We start from the raw sequence: 21,072 nt of genomic DNA, 5'->3' as shown, positions 1-21,072 counted from the left end.
ATCTTCGTTAGAGATGGGGCTGAAGCCTGATATGACACGGCTTGATCAGCTGGGACAGTTGGGGTGGCACGGCAGATCTCTATAAGGAGATATCTTGTATCAGATCCTGGAGCATGGGGGTAAGCGGAAAGCATCGGGCTTGGTTTCTATCCTGATTAAGAATTTCGGTCCGAAATTTTATGTCTGGGAGATTTCTACTGTGCGTAGGGTAGTCGCGGCAAAATGTTCTGCATGATGATGAACGGAGCCATTTCATGTAAGTCAAGAAACCTTTCAGACTGAAACCGGCCATTTGAGCCAGAAGGCGTGTAGTACGCAGGGGGTGTCTGTTGTTGTGAAACTCGAAGCTCGCGGCTCCATTAATCTATGAGTAACTCAGGCTCAGGCTCCCCATAAGGCAGCCAAGGGTGTCAGAGGCCACTTGAGCTTTTTGTGAGACCTAACGAGACTTGAATGAACCTGAACTATCTCGAGTGTATGACCTACTGCAAGTTTATCCGTTCACTTGGCCTAAACCTCTGCCCATGCCAAGGACAGACGTCCACCGTCGAGTTCTAGCTTGAAGTTTCCTCCATCTAAGTATCAAGCTTGGAAGTTTCTCATGCCAACTCATTCGCCGAGTAGGATGTTGTGACTCGCAGCTCAAATTAATCTCAGGAGGTACTTCCGAGGTTACAGTGGCCTCCGACTTGTTTCCAACGTCCTTCCAGACCTACACTTGAACTATCACAAACGCTGAGCGCTGGTCCGTTAGAGCACTGGGATCCAAAACTTGGTCCCTGGTCTCATTTTGACATTGTCCTATTCGCTCAAATGTGACTATTCATCCATATCTCATTCAAGTCTTGAAAAAGGACCTTTAACCCTTTTGGGGCGCGAATTCGTTGATCGAGTCTCAATATGTCCCTCCGCCCGCACCTCATTCCTGTTCTATTATAAAGTATGAAAATTAACAACACCGAGACCTAGAAACAAAGTAGCCATCATACTTGGGAAGCCGTTGGACGTATTACCACAGTAGTACAGGGCTTGTTGAAGAAATTTCCGAAGTAGATACACGAAGTTGGAAAAGATGAGAGAAGATCGACATGTCTTTCTACTCTGTGCCAAAAGTTTCTCCTTTTGATGACACAAGTAAACCTTCAACCTCCACCATGCAGATACAATCCCCCCTCTTTCACGAATGTGTTCTACCCAGCAGTAAGGGCCCAAAACCAGTGCGACTTCGTAAGAGCACAGGCTCTCCTATTGTTCGAGAGTTTGAGGATGACAGACCGGGGTGTTCTCAATGCAGTGGCATCCTGTATTTCAAAGCTTGTGTGTCTTTTGAACTCAGACCATGTCGTATCATTCGAGGTCCTCAGAGCAACAACAGTCGAATCCAAAACAACTATGATGACAATCGAACTATCTCAATCTACCTCACGTATCCCTGATGTTCCCCCTGGACCATTGGACCATACCAAGGACGACGACGGCCTGAGTCGTGACATACTGCCCTAATTATCTACCGTACAATAGCCCCAGGTCGAGACCTTGGCCAGAAGCGACTGGACGGGCCGGCGCTCAGCAAATCGGACAGTATGTCTGAGCTTCCACATCTATACCAACGACGCGATCTAGGAGTGGAAAGAGAGCCGATCAGCTTGAGGAGGATGGTAGCCTCATAAAGATTGAGAAGTTTCGGTGGCTTCTCCCTAGAAAGATGTGCTCTACCTCCACTATATTCCTCCCTCAGGCTGGAATGCTGGACACGAAATTCTTTCATTGAGCCTCTTTGATCAAACTCTTGAACCGCGAGCTTGCTGATATTAGGCCCCGCTCAATATGAAGTCGAGCAAAAAGTTGGCGGGTTTCCGTTTGAAAGCCAGGGGATACCTCTTATATACCAATAACTTCTAGATCAAATTCATCTATTCTTACCCGGATGCACGTTAAAGCACTTGGAGATGTGGGCAAATGGCAATCCACTTGCGTTTAGGGTTTCAAAATAGCATAGATTTCGGGATAGAAGTTGATGTTCAGCAACAGTCTCAGCCTGAAGAGACGACGGACGAAGATCTTCTCCCTACTTTGATATCAATTTATCGAAGCTACCCAAGTTCTAGTGTATATGTACAAGTGAACTGGACACATTCGAATGGACAGACTCGGCGCCATGATGTAGTTGGTAATCCTGGTCCCGGTCCACGCGGGCAGAGACCCAAAGGCACGGGATCACAGAGCAGGTAAAAGATGTCACGTAAACGGCTTTCACGGCGTCAAACCCGAGTCCTATTTCAATGGCGAATCGGACGAGAAAGAGGCCGGGCAGAACATAGATCAGAGATCTAGATAGCGGACGGAGACGAGAGAGCCATCATCAGCATACTCATGCAGTAGGTAGTCACAACGGCCAGAAAGACTGAAATTTGAGACAAACGACTTCCGATAGACGAAAGTTCAAGTGTTCCCGCGACCCTGTAGTCATCTGATAGCAAGATCTCAACCTCTTGTATCATATCAACAGCCTTCGTCACTGATCATCAGCAGCATAAACATGTGTTCTCTACCATTCTTTCACCATCCATTCCCCATGTCTTAGGACCTACCGAGCTGATCCGATGCCTCACCAAGCTTCCCGTCCACAGAGCCTTACTAGTCTCCATCTATCGGCTGAGCTGTTTCGTGTCTGGTCTCTGAAGCTCTCGATACGCTCTACAAAAGAATGGCAGAGCTCGCATTGTGCATCGTATCATAACCAAGTCTTTATGCATAAGGTCCAAGAAGCAATCTCAAGGACAACCTTCCTTCACCTGGCCCATACCTAGGTACCTACCACGGAAACGGCATTTCTATACCACGACCTTAGTATCAACGGCTCACAAATTCTACTCTCCCAAAGACACATGCATGTAGAGAAGTCTTGCAGCTCCTATATCAGACTTAAGCTTTCTCAACTCCCCTAGTCTTTCTCAAAAGGTAGAAAACCCACCACATTCCAAGTGGAGGTCAAAAAGAAGACTTCACAACCATTTAATCACCACGACGAGCAAAAGAATGGACGATCTGGGAATCGAACCCAGGACCTACCGCATGCTAAGCGGTCATTATACCACTAAACCAATCGCCCAGTGGATGATCTAGCCCGGACTTGAACCGGAGACCTTCAGTGTGCTCAGTTTCGAGTTGACCTCGGAATCTGTTAGACTGACGTGATAACCAACTACACCACCAGACCAGTTATTGTTGAAGACACTCGGCGGAATAGGGTCTTATGAATTCTGGCTTCAAAATTGTGTGCGGTGAACGGCGGGACCCGCTTGGTTGCGGCAGCGGAGCCCTAAAAGTAGGCTGCTGCAGAAAGTCTGGTTCATGCCGGCTGTGGTGGGTCGTTCGATGCAGGCCTAATCAGTACCGGCCCGATGTCTTGTCAGAGAAACTCCCGTCGTCCACCGAATTGATATTCTGGGATCATGGTTGGGTCTCGCTTGAGCAAGGCGCCTGCAATGTGTACCTGCAATGTGATTTCATGTTTCGTTGTCGACCCCGTCAACTGGCTAGGAGGGCAGGGCACAGTTGGGGGCGCTGCAACATCTGAAGATGATGATGGTGACAATCGTGATGCAGAAAATCGACCAGACCGTTCGGGGAAGGTAGTAAGGTAGTCTGGAATTTTTTTCGTTTTGGTAGTTGCCCGGGTTGATAAGACGACATCTTGAACGGTGCCGAATATCCAGACAACTTTGCTCCTCGACCATGTCAGCCCCCCACGCGGCCTTCGTCAATTTTCGCAATATTCTCCGAAAGCTGGCCAAAGTCCGACCATGACGACGAGCTGCATGCAGCTCCGGCGTGGGGTGCTAAAAGAAAAGTGTACGCGTGAGCCGCATTCTATTAGACGATAGACTGGTCCACAAAGAGACCGAACACACACTGACGGCAACGTATCGAGGAGCTTGCGGATGTAGAGCGTGTGCCGTGCATGCCAGTCGTACAAACAACCGGCTGCCTGCTTCGGAAAGTTTCTCCAGTCAAGTCAATGAGCCATGCAGGCCATCCATGGTGTCTTCGAACAGACGAGAAGGTGACACGACAAGTGCTGGCTTCCAAGTCGTGTGCCTGAATCCCTATCGAGGCCTCGTGTCCTGAGTGCAGTCCTTGAGGAGGATATCTGCCGTCCATGATAGCTCTGACCTCGTACTCGACCTGAGACGTCAACTGACAGAGGTGCTCGCCTGAAGCTCCGCGCCTCCCGAACACGTGAAAGCATGCAGTGGGTCGGTATGCTCTACCTTCAACTGGCCCTGAGGCGACTTCTCGCCTGCTTGGTTCTCGCATTCGGAGCTATGGAGCGGCGGAATCCCACTGCTTTGACGTCGAGAGGCCCAATACAGTTAGTTACATTGGTAGTGTGGTGCAGTATGGCGGCGGCGAGCTTGGTGAGCACTGGACGAATTCGAGAGATGGGCATTGTAAAGTGTATTTGGCCAGGGATCCCGTCGACGAGCAGATGATCTGTTCATGTTGCGCATGCGCGTGTAGATCCTCCGCATTTTTGTCGCTGGGAAATCCATGGAATGGCTGGCCTGGCATTTCCTTTACTGGGCTTGTGCTTGCTGCGTCCCAAGTCATGGTTTCTTGTGAAATCAATGTCCAAGTCAAGTAGATAGAATACCCCCTCGATGAGCAAGGCAGCCAGGATGCCTCGATCTCTTACCCAGGCATCAGAGACTGGGCAAAACCATGCTATCGAGAGATGCCGTCGGGCATTCAAGACTATCCGTTATAATGACGAAAGTACCGCATCAATCTCGAAATGAAGTCCCAGGATGTTGGAGCATAGACTTGGGGGCCGAACATTCTGTAGCAACCGTGATTGTTCAAGGCCTAAGCTAAGCACTGGTCGCATTGACTCGGTCGTGGCAGGATTGGACGATTCGTGAGCCAGAAGATTTAGAGTTCCTGCCTGAAACTCAAAGGTGGACTGACACGACTGGTTAGCGTGATGATGGTGCAGTCCATCTCATCTTGGCCACGTGGGAAGGTGAGATGGCGGAGATGTGGTCTGGGCGCCTGTGTAGGTCTAAAGAATTTCCTCGTCTATCCGTGCCTTTCCAACTTTGCAAGGACCTTTTGATGGGTATGACTTGTTGCTATATCTCCACGTAGCTCTTGGGGCCGTCACTGAGAACACTCAGGCTGACGATAATCGTACCAGTGTCGCTGGATGTGCTCCATAGACAATACTGCAATGACCGAGATGGGGGATCGAGCAGGGAGGCTTCCAGGGAGCCAAGTTGACAGCTCATATCAGAGAGGTGGAATAGACCAGGGCCTAGACGTCGCCTTTTTAGTATGGAACCCAGCAGACCGGTTCTCCGATTTGAGTAAGGGCTGTTCTTCAGAAGCCGCCAACTCGGAGATAGGGAGGGGATAGGAATGATCCTTGGGGCCAACAATCTCTGGTTTGACCAAGTGTACAAGGTCTGTACGGATAGGAGCTGGCGACCTGGGCGACCATGGGCTGCGGGAGTGACGTCTTGACGACAACGACACGGCCCGACGGCATGGTTGACGATCGGTCGCTGCATCGAGTTGCCAGTCACACATTCCGGATTCGGGTCAGCTACCAAAGTAGGAGATCAAGTCGGATGCAACGTCAACAGAACGTCAGGGAAGGGGCTGAGAACCAGATGAGGCACCAGAGTTCAGTTTTGCCAGCTCTCCTTCGTCGTCATGGGATGAGTCCGCCACGCGTAGTGGTGTCCTTGGCTGTAACGGGAACAGGAACTCGAACTTGAACGGGAGGGGCGCGCGAGCAACGAGGTGTCTATTCGTACACTCGCATCTGCGGCTAGCATCCATCCTGGGGACCCCGGAATCCCACCAGTCGGTTCTCAGGTACAAGATGCAGGGGCGCATGCTCGGTCGTCAGTGGTCGAAATCAGGCTATCTGAGGAGGGAAGAAAAAAATTCTCTATACCCTCGCGAACCGAGGTGATGGGTGAGGCAAGGAATTGAACGTCATGATTGGCGAAGTAACGACCAACCTCGAGCTGTCTTTACTCTGACGTATTTCCGGAGCGGTTTTAATTTGCCTCGGATAAGCTCAAGTGAGGTAGTCGACCGCGTATATCCAGGACGAGGCACTAGGATGGTTGGCTGTCATGGGAGCAGAGTTTTAGAAGCGGCTACGACGTTGCAATGGCTAGACGTAGAGGTTAGCTGGCGAACAGCGTCCCTGGTCAGTGTCTCGGCTCCGGGCCTCGGTCGATGGCCGTATCCAACCCGCAGATCGTTGGTGGCCCCTGCTTGCACTTTATTTGAAGCTCTCTGGTGCCGAGAGACCGTGTAAAGCTTGTACTACGGAGGAGATTGTAGAGTCTCTGGGTGACTGGATCGTTGGTAGGAGGGCGGTGGCGGATGGTTCGGCAAGACATTCTCGGTGGCTTGGCCATGAAGCTTTGTGGAAATGGAAGAATAGGACTATCGGAATAACCCCTCATTGCTTGCGCGGATGTAGACCAAAAGGCTAGTAGATGGAAGACGATTCTTCTCGATGAAGTGCATAGTGGCTTGCCCTTGGTTGACAGGGACAGGCCGCAATGCAGGAGAAGTCGAGACAAGGTGGGCAGAGTCGATGCGTCTAGAAGGGTTGAGAGATAAAAATTAATCAGGGTCTACTTGTAAGGCAAGGTACAGAGACTGGGAGACTGGCACCGATGCAGGCCGTACTCCGTACGTCGCAGGATGGATTCTCTTCATGGCATGGATGATGGCACCTGCATGGAGTCGAGTGCTAGAGTGCGGCGGTGCTTTGTGGTGTTGTCTTGGAGCCTACCTCAAGGAGCACACAGTAGAAGTTGGGAACTTGGGTCAAGTTCCAACACCGGGCCCGTCGCGGCGTGGCCTACACAGTATCTAGCTATCTTACCAGGATGACAGCATTGCAGCATCGAGGAAGGAGCAAGCAGTAAGAGCTAAGGTGATTGAAGCTGCATGATACTCTGTGCAGGCAAAGTCAAAGTTTGAAGTTCCATGGGTAGTTGAAAAGCTCACAGCTGTGGGGAACGAGAGGCATTGGGTGGAGATATTTGCCTTTGCTTCCTCAACTCAATCGATGCTTGTAGCAAACTGGAAGTCTCTGATGAAGTCCCGGGACCCAAGGCATTGAATTGTAAATAGTGGCATGAGATAGAAGTGAAGCAGCATCGTGATTGAGAGAAACAGGCGCAACTACATTTTAGACACGGTCACCTACCTAGGTACCTTACCTTGAGGTGATGAAATGTTAAGTCAGTTAAGTCCATGACGCAGTGACTACCACTGTACCACATGAACTCGGGCCGTCGAGAGGGGATCTGATGTATTCAGGGAGTATCCACAACTTGAGGTAAGGTTAGGTAGCTCGAGAAGCTATCAGGTTACCTACCTTAAGGTACCTAAGGTAAAGTAGGAAGGAATGAGGGGACGGTGACAGAGTGTAGTTGGAAGCAGGAAGGCATGGAAGATGAATGATGGCAGGCACGCCGCGCAATGTGCCAATGTGCTGATGTGGCCAATGTGGTTCCTACCTTTCCTTACCTTAAGGTACCTATGCCGCGAAAAGGGAACAGCAAGGAAGGCATGGCGCGGCATGGGAAAGGAAAAAAAGGACGCAAAGAAAAGGGGAGGGAAAGAACGGCAGTCGCATATCTCCATGTCCCTTCCATGTTGGAGCCGGGGGATCGCGCACCTGCCTCAGTCACAGTGAGAAACTCGGGAAGGTGTTGGTGAGGGAAGAAAAAGTGAGGTGGGGGGCTCGGGGGATAAACCACGAGTTGAGTCTTCTTTCCCTAAGGTACCCCAAGAGCCAAGACACCACGTCCAAGTACCTCGTACTCCGTACGCATCCATGGATAGGTAGGTAACGAACCAAAAATCGTCCCTCAAGAGTCAAGCCCCGTTCAAAGGCAAGCAATGGGGCAAGCATCCATCTGCATCTTTGCTCTTGCACCTGCAGATGTCCACCTGCGCTCTCACTGCTCAGTGCCCACTGTCTCCTATGCAGCACGCAGCTTGCAGCACCACCCCAAGCACGACTCCATCCGCGGAACGAACGAACAGGGGAACATGGGATGGAAGCAGAAACAGAAACATCACGGAGCGCGCTAAAACATGCCTTCTGGGCAATCCACTGCTACCTGAAATCCACAGCACCGCTGCACCACAGGACCAGGCCACCACACCTCCTGTCAACTACACGTGTATCCGTACCGAGTAGGAAGATTCCTCCACACTGCCCGCTCTGGGGGGGCTCGAGAGCCCGTCTGCGCATGGCCGCCATGGGCCAAGGGCTTGCTTGCTCACGAGAGAGCCCCGGCGACTACCCAGGACTAGAGCTCACACAAACTGCCCGACTCGACCAAGCCTCAATGGAAGGGTACGAATACTCCGTACGGCCTACGCACCATGATACTTCCGTTGCGGCGTCGCGGCGTCGCCCCCTCTTCCATTCCCTTAGCCCTGGAGACACATGGGAAGAGAGGAACCTCACCACATGGGACGGGTGGGACAAGACTGGAGAGAGTCCCACCTATGCAGGAGCTATGTTCGTGCGCGCTGCACCCAACTGGACACCTGCTCTGGCTAAACGGCAGACAAACCCTGACTCAGCTACATTGGGGCAGAGACCCGTTCCCACGCTGAACCTATGGACTCTGAGCCTGGCATACAGATACGCATACGTACAGACCACCTTACCCTCTATTCTATAGTATCCAGCCTACTGACAATCTCAAGATGTATCCTGTCCTGGAGCGTTATGTCTACTTTACCTACGACTTCAGCCATGGCTTGCTGGGCTGGACGCTGGTCACACGAACAAGGCACCTACTACTCCGTACTCCGTACCAACACAGGCACTAATACCTTACTTGAGCCAAACACCACTCTACTTGGATCCCGTCGGCCTCGGTCAAAAAGGCAGCCAAGAGACGGCACGGCATCGCATCCTCTTTTCCCGCCTCCGCCTCCGCGAAAAGAACAACCCAGAATCCAGAGGCAAGAGGCCAGCAAGCACCTCATCCTCAGGACCTTCCTCAATAATCCCCGCCGCCGTCGCCGTGTGAGCGACATGCCACGCCGCCTCACCCAATCATTGCCACGGCGAGGTGTCGCTTGCCGGGGGGCCCAATTGGAACCCTACCTCGACTACTTCGACACCCATTGGATCTTGCCTCGCGCCGCTGTGCCTCACACCAAAAGGGCACAGTTCCATTTCAGGAAAGAAGGAAGATGGCAAAGACTGGAGGGGACGGGGGACATCCATCCAAGAAGACTCTTCAAAAGTTGGACGACGCGAAGCAACGCAATCGCTCCCGACCTCGGTCACTAACTATCTCACCACTATGTACTTGGTACGCATCATACACTAAGTTGACCAACGTTGACCAACGTTGTCCGGTCGGTGGCCCCCGGGTCAACATGACGCTCAAGCACTACTCCGTACACCACCACACCAAACTCCCATACTGTAACACGCCAATGATGACCGCCAACCTCGACTTCAGCTAAAACCCCTTCCTTTGAAGCCCTGCGACAAAGTCATCAAAGCTCCGTCCCCGGCTCTCTGCCCTAAATAGCGACGACGTTGAAGCTACCATGCAAGCGTCCGACAGTAGTGTCAGCCTCTCCGTTATTTCGAGACAGGAGGCTTCCAATCTGTGAGACAATTCCACATGCTTCTTTTTCTCGCCATCCGTCACCCATCGTCCTCTACTCCGTACCCAACGTAGTACATGGGAATTTTCTCCAAGGGTACAGTAGGTACTGCAGCCCAACATCTACTTTTCCTGTTTGTAATCTCACAAAGCACAGCCAATTCTCACCTTTAGGTTGGCGGTAAAATCTGATGCTCCGGTTGTCTTGCATGGTCCCCTCCCGTCGACCCGTCGAATTGACTAGTCGTCAGCTTCAACTGGCCTGGCAAAGCCTCTCTCCGTCTTCACTCGCCCATCCATCTGCCAGTCATCAGTCACATCACTTACCTCGCATCGCATCGCGTCCCGTCACGCATCTTGCCTACTCGCGTCACCTCCATTACGTCCTGTCTTTCTACTCGCCACAACTCGCTTCTTACCTCCGGCTAGTCGTTTGACTTCCCAGGCTTTCTCGCTCGACTAGACACCCTAGTCAAGAATGATATGCCACTCGGCGGCTGTGTCTTCCAGCGTGCAACCACATCGAATTCCACTACACATCTCATCGCCGTCTCTCTATCTTGTTGCTGCCCTGTTCTGGTATTCAACATTGAGTGCGACCTGGGCAGAGTTTCTTCTCCTGCTTGGGATGCTGAAGTCACTCTGAACTGAGCTAGATTCGCTCTTTTCTCCAAGTGCCCACGTCCAGTGGCCAATGTCATCCATTTCGGCAACCGGCAAGCGGAAATAACCTTAGTTGACCAGAGTTATCGAACCATACCATCAGCCAGCCATCAACCTAAGCTCCTCAGCCCTCTGGGGGCCGTCCATCGTTCATCGCAGGGCAAAGCTGCCACAGTGATCGACGACGATTGACCAGCACTGCTCTCCCTTGCCTTTTGTCTGCTTCTAGATCTCCCCACCCTCTCCAACCGGAGACCGTCCGCTGTACTGCAACTGGCCCTTTCGTACAGCTCAGTATTCATACTGACACATTCAGGCATCCAGCCTCCGTAAACCTTGGTCTCCCTTTACTCTTGTCCTTTGGTTCAGCTCCGACTGTGCTTCGCCTGAAGGCTGTACGTACCCGGTCAGAACCTCGTCCAGCTACCTTACCTTGCCCGACCCGACTGCCCGACTTTATCTCACCAGATTCGTCCGTAGTGCACCAACAACAGGGCAGGCTGCCGTTACGGAGTTGTTGAAGGTACGGGGGGGATCCTCCAGACGCCCAGGTCAGGTCACCAAGTACCCCCCAGCAAGGTACCTCTCACCTAACCTACCTTGCCTTAGCTACCCTCCCCTCAGCTTAGCGCAGCTGGCTGGCGAGAGGCCCTTGCAGACGACAGAACAACCAAAAACTGCTGCACCAACACCCTTTATTTGTTTTTAATTGGGTAGCCGGAGTGTGAGAGGAAGAGAGCTGGTTGGGAACTTTGGCTCTTCTTTTTTTTTTGTCTTGACCTGGCTCGTCGGTCGTCTGTTTCTTCTTCTTTTACTCTCCCATTCTTGTTCTTCTTCGTCTTTGACACTCTCAGGATTTCCATAACCCTCGTCTCCTTTCTCTCTCTCATCCTGTCTCCCATTACTTCTGTTCTCGCCTTCCCCTCTTCCCTCTCTGTCTCTCTCTTTCTCTCTCTCTCTTTCTCTCTCTCTCTCTCTCTCTCTCTCTCTCTCTCTCTCTCTCTCTCTCTCTCTCTCTCTCTCTCTCTCTCTCTCTCTCTCTCTCTCTCTCTCTCTCTCTCTGCATCCAGCCAGTCAGCCAGTCAGTCTGCTTTTGCATTTTTCCATTCCCCTGCTCGTCCCCCGTTCCCCGTCAACTCCCCCCTCCCCTCGGGCCCCTTTAAAGCACCCCTCCTTGGTCTCCTGTGGTCCCCACTCTTCCAATCAATTCGGACGGGCCAGACCCAGAGCTCCATGACCCGAGCCCCCGACTTTCAAACTTCGACGCTCCTGTGCTCCAACTACAATTGCATCCGGACCCCCCCCGCCATTCTCCTTCGTCCCTTCCAGGTACCTTGTTGCGTCCTCTGGAAATCGCGCCCATCCACTCCCGATATAGAGTGATTTGCACGGCAATCCGCAGCCTCGATTCCGCTACCTGGCTTTCGGACCTCACCACTTCTCCGCCAAACCAAACCCTCCGCCTCGCCGACAATCTATTTAACCTTGCTGTCGTCCCTTGCCGCATGACGCGCCGATTGCGAAGTACTCAGCCCGGCGGCCCTTCCTCAAAGGAAGACGACCAGCTGTTGAAGCTTTTCTCAACACAGCAATTCGTCCCGGCACGTTTCTGTCATCTGAATTGAGCTGCCCTGCTCAGACATCTCTCCCGCAACGATACACACAACCGACAGCAACAAAGTCGCAGCTTCAGCTTGGCCAGCAAAGACACAATGTCACGCCACAACAGGCATCATCAGTCCTGGTATGCTCCGCCATGATGCCTTTCCAATTTGTAAAGGAAGAGATTGAGGGATCGCAAGCTGATCATGCGTAGTCGTGAGCTCCATGTCGTGGTGCTGGGTGCCGGTGAGTCCTTGTTGAGAAATACGCCTGTCACGTGCGCGGCCCACTAACTTTGCATCTAGGAGGTGTTGGAAAGAGTTGCTTAACAGGTCAGCATCGCGTAGCGCAATGCTCGTGTCAAATGTGCAGCACCGCTAACCAATGCAAAAGCCCAATTCGTTCACAATGAGTGGATCGAGAGTTACGACCCGACAATTGAAGACACCTACCGGACACAATTACAGGTTGATGTGAGTTGATCTTATGCGGGTACTACTTGTTGCGACGAATCACTGACTCGATGAATTCCAGGGACGGCAAGTGGTCTTGGAAATGTGAGTAACGAAGGCACATTCTAGCTGCCGTGAGACCAGCCATCTAACAATAGACCAGCCTCGACACCGCGGGCACAGAGCAGTTTGGTAAGCTACCTTTCGTACTCCGTTCGACATCCTAGCTGACCGCGGATCCAGTTGCCATGCGTGACCTTTACATGAAATCTGGCCAAGGCTTCATTCTGGTCTTCAGCATCACCTCATCGTCCTCAATGAACGAGATTGAGATGCTTCGAGAGGAAATTACCCGTATCAAGGACGACGACAATGTTCCTATCGTCATCGTCGGCAATAAGGCCGACTTAGAAGAGCAACGGTCCGTACCTAGACAAAGGGCTTTTGCGTGCTCTCAGATGTGGGATGCGCCATACTACGAAACGAGCGCAAGGACACGAAGTAAGTCAACAGCGGGGTGTCGAGACGAGACGTTGCTAATTAGTGTCATCAGCCAACGTCGACGCCGTATTTATAGACATTTGTCGCCAGCTTCTCATGAAGGATGAGAAATTCCAAAACCAAGCCGCTCACGAAGATGAAGACCACGAGTACGAGAAAAACCCAGGTCTCATGGGTTTTGCAAAGCGGAAGCACCGAAGGCGCAGACGCCCTGACGGTCACCGATGCGTCATTCTTTGACCTGTCCGTCATGACCTTCTATCGACGACGCGATTCGACTCCCGAAACGCCTTCTAGCCACGCATCTCCCCTACAAGCGGAAGCATGCGGCGCTTTCTGTTGTCAGCATCCAAGGATCCGACACTTCATATTCGAATTCGATGCATTTCGCAGCCGGCATTCATACACTTCAAGACCCACAAAGAAAAGGGACGCACTCTTTCAGGCCCTGCATGTTTCCTTTTACGTTTATTTTTTTCGCACTCAAGACGACCTTGTCTCATCGGCAAACCATACCCTCTCATGAATTTCCGACATCAACTTCGCGGCAATGAAGTCCTCCATCTTTGTTTTCGACACGGCCTTTTTGTACGCTTTACGACTTCATTTCAAACTTCCATCGAGGACAGCTGGATGAAAGCATGAGAGATCAGTTTTGATTCATCCTCAAGCATCGCAGCAGCAAGATTCCCAACTGCAGAAAAAGAACTTGCGATTTGTTCTTCATTTTTATTTACGACGGGACGAAACTTGGACAAAGACCCATTCATCACCCACATCACATAGCTTTCTTCATTTCATTTTTCCTCATTTGATGTTTTCTCTCTTCTTATTTCACCTTTCATGTTTTTTTTTTTTCTTTTCATCATACCTCTAGGGAAGGAGACAAAACAAAACAGTAGGACAAAGGGATGGAGTTTTCACTTTCCAAAGAAAAAAACAAAGATTTTAGGCGGGATTCGGCTTCATCGGGCGTTGGGGAAACAAACTGGCGTGTTCCTACAAAGGTATCGAGTGAGCAAAGGTTGAGACATTGCAGCTGTGGGGTCCCCATCCATTGTGGGAGGAGAAATCTTGCTCTCTCTCTCGTATCGTCTCCCCCATACGGGGCTAGAATTGATGGTATTCTTGGCCGCATACTTGGAAAATAAGCTGCAAGGCTCTATCGGGCGATAGTCCGATTTGTGACAAGTGGCAGTGTTTGGTGTTACTGTGTGATGTGAAGATCGTTGAAAGCATGTGACTGCTGTAACCCTTCACTGCCCACATTCCGTCTCTTCCTGGTATGTTGGCGCAGGTTACATGAGGCTCTGTCGTACGCGTCAACCCGGGTCAACCGAGGCTTCGGGTTCGGATTTGTTTTCTCGAGCAGCTGACTTTTTTCGATATCGGAAATTTCGCACCTTTCTTTCGTCCGTTAGCTGGGATGCTCGAATGACTGCCAGAGTATATCGCACTACTGCCTCTATTGATGCGTCGTGATCGAAAAAAGAAAGCTCGTCTCAAAACAGAAAGATCACCCCAAATTTGATAATGAGGCCCTTGGTACGCAGCCAACGAAAGGCCTGAGGCTTACTGTTCGGCAAAGACTCCTGGTTCCGTCTGCGGCGGAATTCGATTTCTGAGGTTGAAGGTCGATCGCGATGGATTTATCAGAAGTACACAAAAAGGGAACGAAACTTCACAAAAAAAACAGATAACGAACGCGATTACAGGTGGCGATGCTACCATGGGAAATCAGGCACACCACGTCAGCCTGGACTTTGGAAGCTTCAAGCTACTATCGCTTGGCATCTGCCTAGGAAATTATCTAGCAGCGTGGGCACCTACATCAGCTTTGCTGTACTCTTTCTATCCATATACCTTATAAGCCGAGGGAGGCGAATTACGGAAGGGGAGGGATATCCGTTCATTGGTCTTGATTCATAGGGAATGAATTCCCTTACAAGCAAGCCGAGCGCTTGTTTCAAGTTTCGACCTTTCCTGAGTGGTCGCCAGGCGGCCGTGGGTGACATCGCGGAAGCTCCATACGTAGAGTCTACTGTATATAAGGCCAACTTGGTCTAGGTTAGCATACGACGACAACTGCAGTCGCGTCGTCCTTTCGGGGCACAAGAACCGAGGGTACTTACCAGCGGTGACTGCCCCGTGCATCCCATCGAGTCGCTAGCAAGACTTCTTTCGCAGAGATCCCCTCACAAGAGCGTCTCCCAGTCGTAAAAGTAAGCCAGTACTCCTCCTCTCCCTCCGCCCAATTCGTGATGCTTCCACCCTGAATATCCATATGATGGCAGACCAGCAGAGACAGCGGACGTGTAAAACTTTATGGACTTGCGTACTACATCTCTGAAAGATGTAGCAAGTCTGCCTGTCTGGCCAGGTAGTGCAACAACACGTGGTCATTCCGTGCATGACAATAGAATTGGCGAGATAGCTCTCAGCAATGACCATTTCGATCCGAGTAACGAACATGACGAAGGGGCCCGTACTTGTGAGAGATATATATATAGTATACCAATCAGGACTTTGCGGAGGCCGCTTGCTGTGTCTTGGGGTGGGTGTCTTCTATCAACACTCACATCGTCACAAGAAGCCAACGAGGGTGCTTTCTGCTCGGCACGACGGTACGGATGACATGCTACCTAAACTTCTCTCTGTTGAACGACACTTGATGGGAGGAAGCGAACTAGATGGATTGATATCAATCCCCTCTGATGGTCAGCTGAACAAGCAGTAGAACCAAGTCTCTTATAGAATTAGAGTATCCGCTTCAAGCTCGATCTTCAAAACAGTACACACCTTTCCTCATCCTTAGATCGAGAGAAAGACCAAGCCAGGGCCAGATTAACTCTCCGTCTCCCTTATCCAGCCTGGCACAACACAGCATAGAAAAAGGCGACTATTCCATCCCTGGCGTCAGCATGGGTGGTTTGGTAGGCACCGTCTTCCTCTTCATCCACCCATTGACGGCCCCAAAGTCTGTTTCTTTTCTTGAGAAAGACGCAATCTCAACGTCAATAACCTAAAGGTGGTCGCCTTGCCTCCTTCCCTATACACACACACATATATATAGATATGTATGTATAATGGAGAGTTATCACTGCCGGATACCTCACGCCAGCAGAAGAATCCTGTTTACCCAGCATAGGAAGACAGATCTCACATTACCTGTGAACTAAGACCGGAGATCGAAAGCACCCAAGATCGAGCACACGTCGTCTTTTCGTCCAAGCAATCTACTCCGCCTCGTCGATGACTCCCGAACCACAAACGTCAGGGAATTCAGCAGAAGAAGGTCCATGAAAAGAAGGAGAACAGGCAGAGGGGGGGACAATAACATGCAGCTTGGAGTAAGCCATGGGCGGCACTTCTGGTGTCGATGACATTGGAATATTTCACAAGAGGAGCCGACGAACCTCAAAGAGCCACTCTCCCTCGTCTCTCATCCAATAGACAACAGACGACGATGCTCAAGTTCTACTACTCAAGCTTGGGATAAAGTTCACCACCCAATTCCAAAGGAAACCAACCCCCAGCATTTTCACATCTTACGAGATTTCATGAGAACGAAGATCACGAGTCAAAAAGTCTTGAACAAATAAACGCTTGATATCATTTCAATCTCATTGACCAGCCCGCTCTTCAGCAAAGCCACAGCTTTCGTCTATCGGGGTGTTCCTAGGATCAAGAAGAAACACTTTACTGGTGTTTCTTAATCCCTCCGCGAATCCGTTCCTCAAGTAAGTCTTTACTCCAAAATCGTGTGTTTCAGAGGAGGGGAAAAAAGAGAAGTGTAAAGAAAGTGGAAAAAAGACATTAAACGTCGCTTCCTCGTGTCGTCCCCCCCTCCTCATCCATTCATCCATCCATCTTCCTCCAGCGCAAGCGACGCCCAATTAATCAAAGTTGTCCAAAACCAATCTTTGTTGGTGGTGTAATAAACACAAAAGAAAAGGAGAATAGGAGTGAGAGAATATGTTGAGAAAAAGTAAGTTGGGTATCGGTGAAGTTGTGTCGCCCTTTCATGCGAAATTTGTCCAGAAAGTGGAGGGCAGAATGGCAATCTCTCAAGCCGGGGCTACAATTGCCGCAGGAACGGAGGGGGTGCCACTTGTGGAAGTGTCTGCGCATTAAAAGAGCCTCGGCGGTCCGTTAGACGGAGGCGGCTTATCATCCTTCTGGTTGACCTTGACGATGCCGACCAGCACGCCCACTATCAACGCGATGAGGAACACCAAGACAGCGCAGAGCACGCCGGCGAGAATGCCAAGCTTCATCTTTCTCTTCTTCCTAGCCTGCGCGACGGGGCCAAGCTGTCCAGGACTGTTGCCATAAGCCGGCATCCCTCCCGTCATCGATTGCAAGTAGGCGCGCGGCCCGCCCCGTTCCCCTTGTCCCGATTCCGCGTCGGCTACGTGAGCTGCTGCCGGTGCGGGAGCTTGCTGTGGGGTGCTAGTGTAGGTACTCTGAGATCGCGTTGAATGCGCTCCATGCTGCTGCTGCTGCTGTCCGCTGAGAAGGGCACTCTCCGAGGGGTTTGGTGATATCGGGTCGCGAGGCGTCGAAGGGTTAGTAGTCCCCGTGCCTGGTCTCGAGGGGTCGTACGGCGGTGGTGGCGGGAGGTTAGGGTTCGCGGCGGACATGCCATCCGGGGTCCACGGTGCTATCGGCCCACGAGCGGGAGAGTACAAGGGGTCGTGGTTCTGCGCCTGGTTCCAGCCTGGCGATTGTTGGAAAGGTGCTGGAGCATTGGTTGGATACGGCGGGAATTGAGCTTGTGCTTGTGTACTGCTACTGCTGTTGGCGGCGCCGGGAGCGGCATTGTGATTATTGTTGTAGGATTGGGAGTAACGGGCATTGGGCATAGCGAGCTTGTCGTCGGTGGGCATCGTCGGGTCAGACGGCCGGTAGGATGAGTCTGAAGGGTAGGCGGCATTGCTGATAGAATTGGAAGGGTGACCGCCGGGTTGGTAGCTCGAGTCCCCGGGATATGCGGCGTTGTCAATTGAGTTTGACGGGTGGTGATGCTGGTTGTAGTCCATGATGGGCGGGTTTGTTGACGGCGTGGAGGTCTGTCTACGTTGTCTGGGGATATGTGGAAGTACTACTTGAGATGATTTCGAGATGGGATGAAGTTGAACTCTGGGGGAGGGGAACGTCGAGGTTCAACCGCTTAGAGTGCAAGTCCAAACCGGATCCGGACACAAGGCCTTGCGGGGAGAAGGTGAAAGGGATCCCAATAGTGTGTCGTCGAGTCAGCCGGGCCAGGCGACGCCAGAAGCGTGACTGTGATGTCTGCGCGCGTCGAGGAACGGCCCACGTAAGGAAGGCTGGCGTCGTCTTAATGCGCCGTACAACCCAAGATGAGCAGGAGCCAAAAGAAGGAACGGGCAGCCAGAATCGAAAGAGGAACGAATTGACCGGTGGGTAGGTGGGTAGCACGGAAGAACAGAACAAAAGCGGGAAGCCTTTTCCTTCCTTCAACGGAAGGCGACTGACTAGACAGGTAAAGGAGCGAATAAGGTTGAAAAGTCAGGCGAAGGGGAAGGATGACCCGCGAGAAGAACAATTTGGAGGAGGTGAGGAGGAAAGTGAAAGGAAGAGGATAAGGAAGAGAAAGTAAGCCAAGCCAAGGAACAGGAAGGTAAGGTAAATTGAGATGGCGGCAGATTGAGAGCGAGGGAGAGAGCAAGGAAGGGGTCATCCAAGGATGAGCAGCCAACCCACTTGTGAGCCAAAAAGCAAAAGCCCAGGTCCAGTTGCCGTCCCCGACAGGGTGGTGACTCTCTCTGTCTCTTTGCCTCTTCTTCTTCTTCTTCTTCCTCCTCCTCCTCCTCCTCTTGCTGCTGCTCCAAGGCCAGGCCCAACAGGGCGCGGCCGGGATTAGAGTAATGATGCTGCAGCCATCAGCGGCATCCGCTGGCGCCAAGTGGGCTCTGTTGCTATTCATTGCTACTCTCAGGACCCAAGTGCGTTCTAAAGATGTGGGTGTGTGTCTGTTGCAAAGTAAGTACTATCTGGGAGTCATCTACGCTAAACGGTACCTGCTATCCGTAGCGCACTTGGCCGTTTCTCCCCTCTCTCTTTTGCAGTCTCTAAACTCCTGGAGAATGGTTGGTCTCTCCACAGCCTCAATGGGCGGGCTTAGCTGGCCCTTCTTAGCAAGGGGGGGAAGAGCCACGAGGTGGATGGTGGGCATGGCAGGATGGACGGGCGAGTTTACCTTATTTCCCGTTGGATGCGTGCTATGTGATGCAGGTGAGCAGACATGGCAACGCGCGCCGAACTGCGACACGATGACCCGTAGTCGCGTTCTTGCAGCCTCCTCTGTCACTCTGATAGATCATAGATGCTGTCGTCTGCTCCACGCACGAGGGTGGCAGTGTGGCTGTGTCTGGCATGTCTCTCTGAGTGTTCACCGTTCGTCCTCCTGCAAATCTGACAGACCAAGTTCAGGGGTTCGGGACGGTCCAGAACGGATGATGGGTTTCAAGACCACCCGACGAACACTTTTTTGGCTGACAGTTCAGTCCGGAGTTTTGAACATTGAGCCTTGAGAAATGTTCCAGTCCTTATTTCCACATTTCGTCACTCTCTCCCTCCCCCCTCCCCCCTCCCCTCTCTGTGGGACGCCGAACAAACAGCCCGCCCATGGTGTGCCGCAATCACCGTCGAACAGATTCCCTCATCCACTGCGAGAAAATCCACTCTGAACCCTCAAGCGAACGGGCATCGTTGGCAAGCACCGCCGCAGGGCACGCGGGTGGAGGAGATGGAGGAGGGGAGGGGTGGGCCACCGGGGGGGAAACTTGGGAAGGGAAGGATTGGCACCGATGCAGGAACCCTTGCTCTGGCACGCCTGCGCCTGGAAAGGGGGTTGAGAAATCGCAGGGGTGTTTTGGTGGAGAAGGGGGAGGAGGAGGATCTGTTAGTGCCTGGGAATTTGGAAAGTAAGAGAGAAAGAGCGCGCAGAGCCACAGTGGCACAGAGTTTGTGTGAGTCTGAGAGAGACTTCTGTCCACTAAGAATCGAATATCAGAAGGTCGGCACTTGTAGTAGAGACATGCCCTTGAATACAAATTCACCAAATCAAAGATTCAAGAAAGTTTCCTGGGACTCTCTCCCCCGCGCTACCAAAACCACTACCGCCGGCGACGGGGGCCATGTTTCCTTGCCCTGAGATAACCGGGCTGGGCACCTTGAATTTCGCCATTCTCGACCCTGTTGTGGTCCCCGGCAGACGATGAGTCCAGGGCCACAATATGGGCGAGGGTCGAGACTGAGAAATCCAAGCGGGGAGGAGTATCCGTACACACAAAAGAAGGTGGGCTGGCCGCGCTGTAACAGATACACAACTCTCGAAGATGGTTTAAAGGTTCGACATACAAGGCGAGAAAGAAAGACGACGAAACGCTCAGGCCACCGCGAAAGATATCAAACTTTGCCTGCCAAGAAACACCAAATTCTTGCGCATGCCCACCTGCAACTGACTAACCAGAGTAAAATAGCAAAACTTCTCGGAAAGAACTTACAATCGGTCCTAGCGCCAAGCTCCCGCCCATCTCAACTTCCGGCGACTTGGCACAAACCTCGCGAAAGCCGTCTCTTTCGGTCGTCAAGACTCAGCTCAGCCTCAAATTTCTCTCAAGAGGTCGCGTAAAACGTTGTCAACTTTTTAGGTTCAACGTGGCACGACAGCATTCTAGCAAAAAAAAATTCAGTTGCTTCCGCTGGTCGTACATAATCTTAATTTAGTTCTGTATCCGTATTCTTGGAAACACAAGAAGCAGAGCAGGAAAACAAAAGGAAAAGAAAAAAAGAGGCTCATCCCACGCCTTCCGTCAAGTCTCTTCCTCAAACAGCTCAATCAATTAATCTGAGAAGGAAAAACGGCGCGCTGGTCGAAAAACAGAAAAAGAAAACCACCAACATGCCTTCGAAAGCTTCAAATGTGGGACCCGCTGCCTGTACTCACCTCTTTGCGCGACTTCTTTCTTAAAGGCCCGGGTATTGAACCATCCATTGACCCTCGTGGTACCAGCCCGAGCCTGCAGGCACCTAGTCATGTTGCAAAAACCCTCCGTCAACTTGAAGTCAACTTGAATGATATTCATTTAGACAATTCGCGCCGGCTTACGGCACAAAGGCCCGCCGATTCAATTCCTTGGTTC

At 51.7% G+C, this 21,072-nt stretch overlaps 2 protein-coding genes across 2 annotated transcripts; one reads left to right on the top strand and one right to left on the bottom strand.

Annotated features, from left to right (window-relative positions):
- Positions 1-11,385: 11,385 nt before the first annotated feature.
- Positions 11,386-14,038, top strand: HER10_EVM0001917 (Ras family protein). The gene is made up of 8 exons (XM_035471649.1): positions 11,386-12,090; positions 12,163-12,194; positions 12,254-12,280; positions 12,342-12,421; positions 12,483-12,505; positions 12,564-12,592; positions 12,644-12,901; positions 12,954-14,038. The coding sequence occupies exons 1-8, from the start codon at positions 12,059-12,061 to the stop codon at positions 13,139-13,141; spliced, it is 669 nt and encodes a 222-aa protein (XP_035332220.1). The 5' UTR covers positions 11,386-12,058; the 3' UTR covers positions 13,142-14,038.
- A 2,485-nt stretch (positions 14,039-16,523) lies between these two features.
- HER10_EVM0010774 (uncharacterized protein) lies at positions 16,524-18,664 on the bottom strand. The gene has a single exon (XM_035480223.1). The coding sequence runs from the start codon at positions 17,941-17,943 to the stop codon at positions 17,032-17,034; it is 912 nt and encodes a 303-aa protein (XP_035333286.1). The 5' UTR covers positions 17,944-18,664; the 3' UTR covers positions 16,524-17,031.
- Between the last annotated feature and the right edge of the window lie 2,408 nt (positions 18,665-21,072).

This window comes from Colletotrichum scovillei (genome assembly GCF_011075155.1).
Source record: "Colletotrichum scovillei strain TJNH1 chromosome Unknown Contig00006, whole genome shotgun sequence".
NCBI lineage: Eukaryota > Fungi > Ascomycota > Sordariomycetes > Glomerellales > Glomerellaceae > Colletotrichum > Colletotrichum scovillei.
This window is presented reverse-complemented; position numbering and strand designations above follow the sequence as displayed.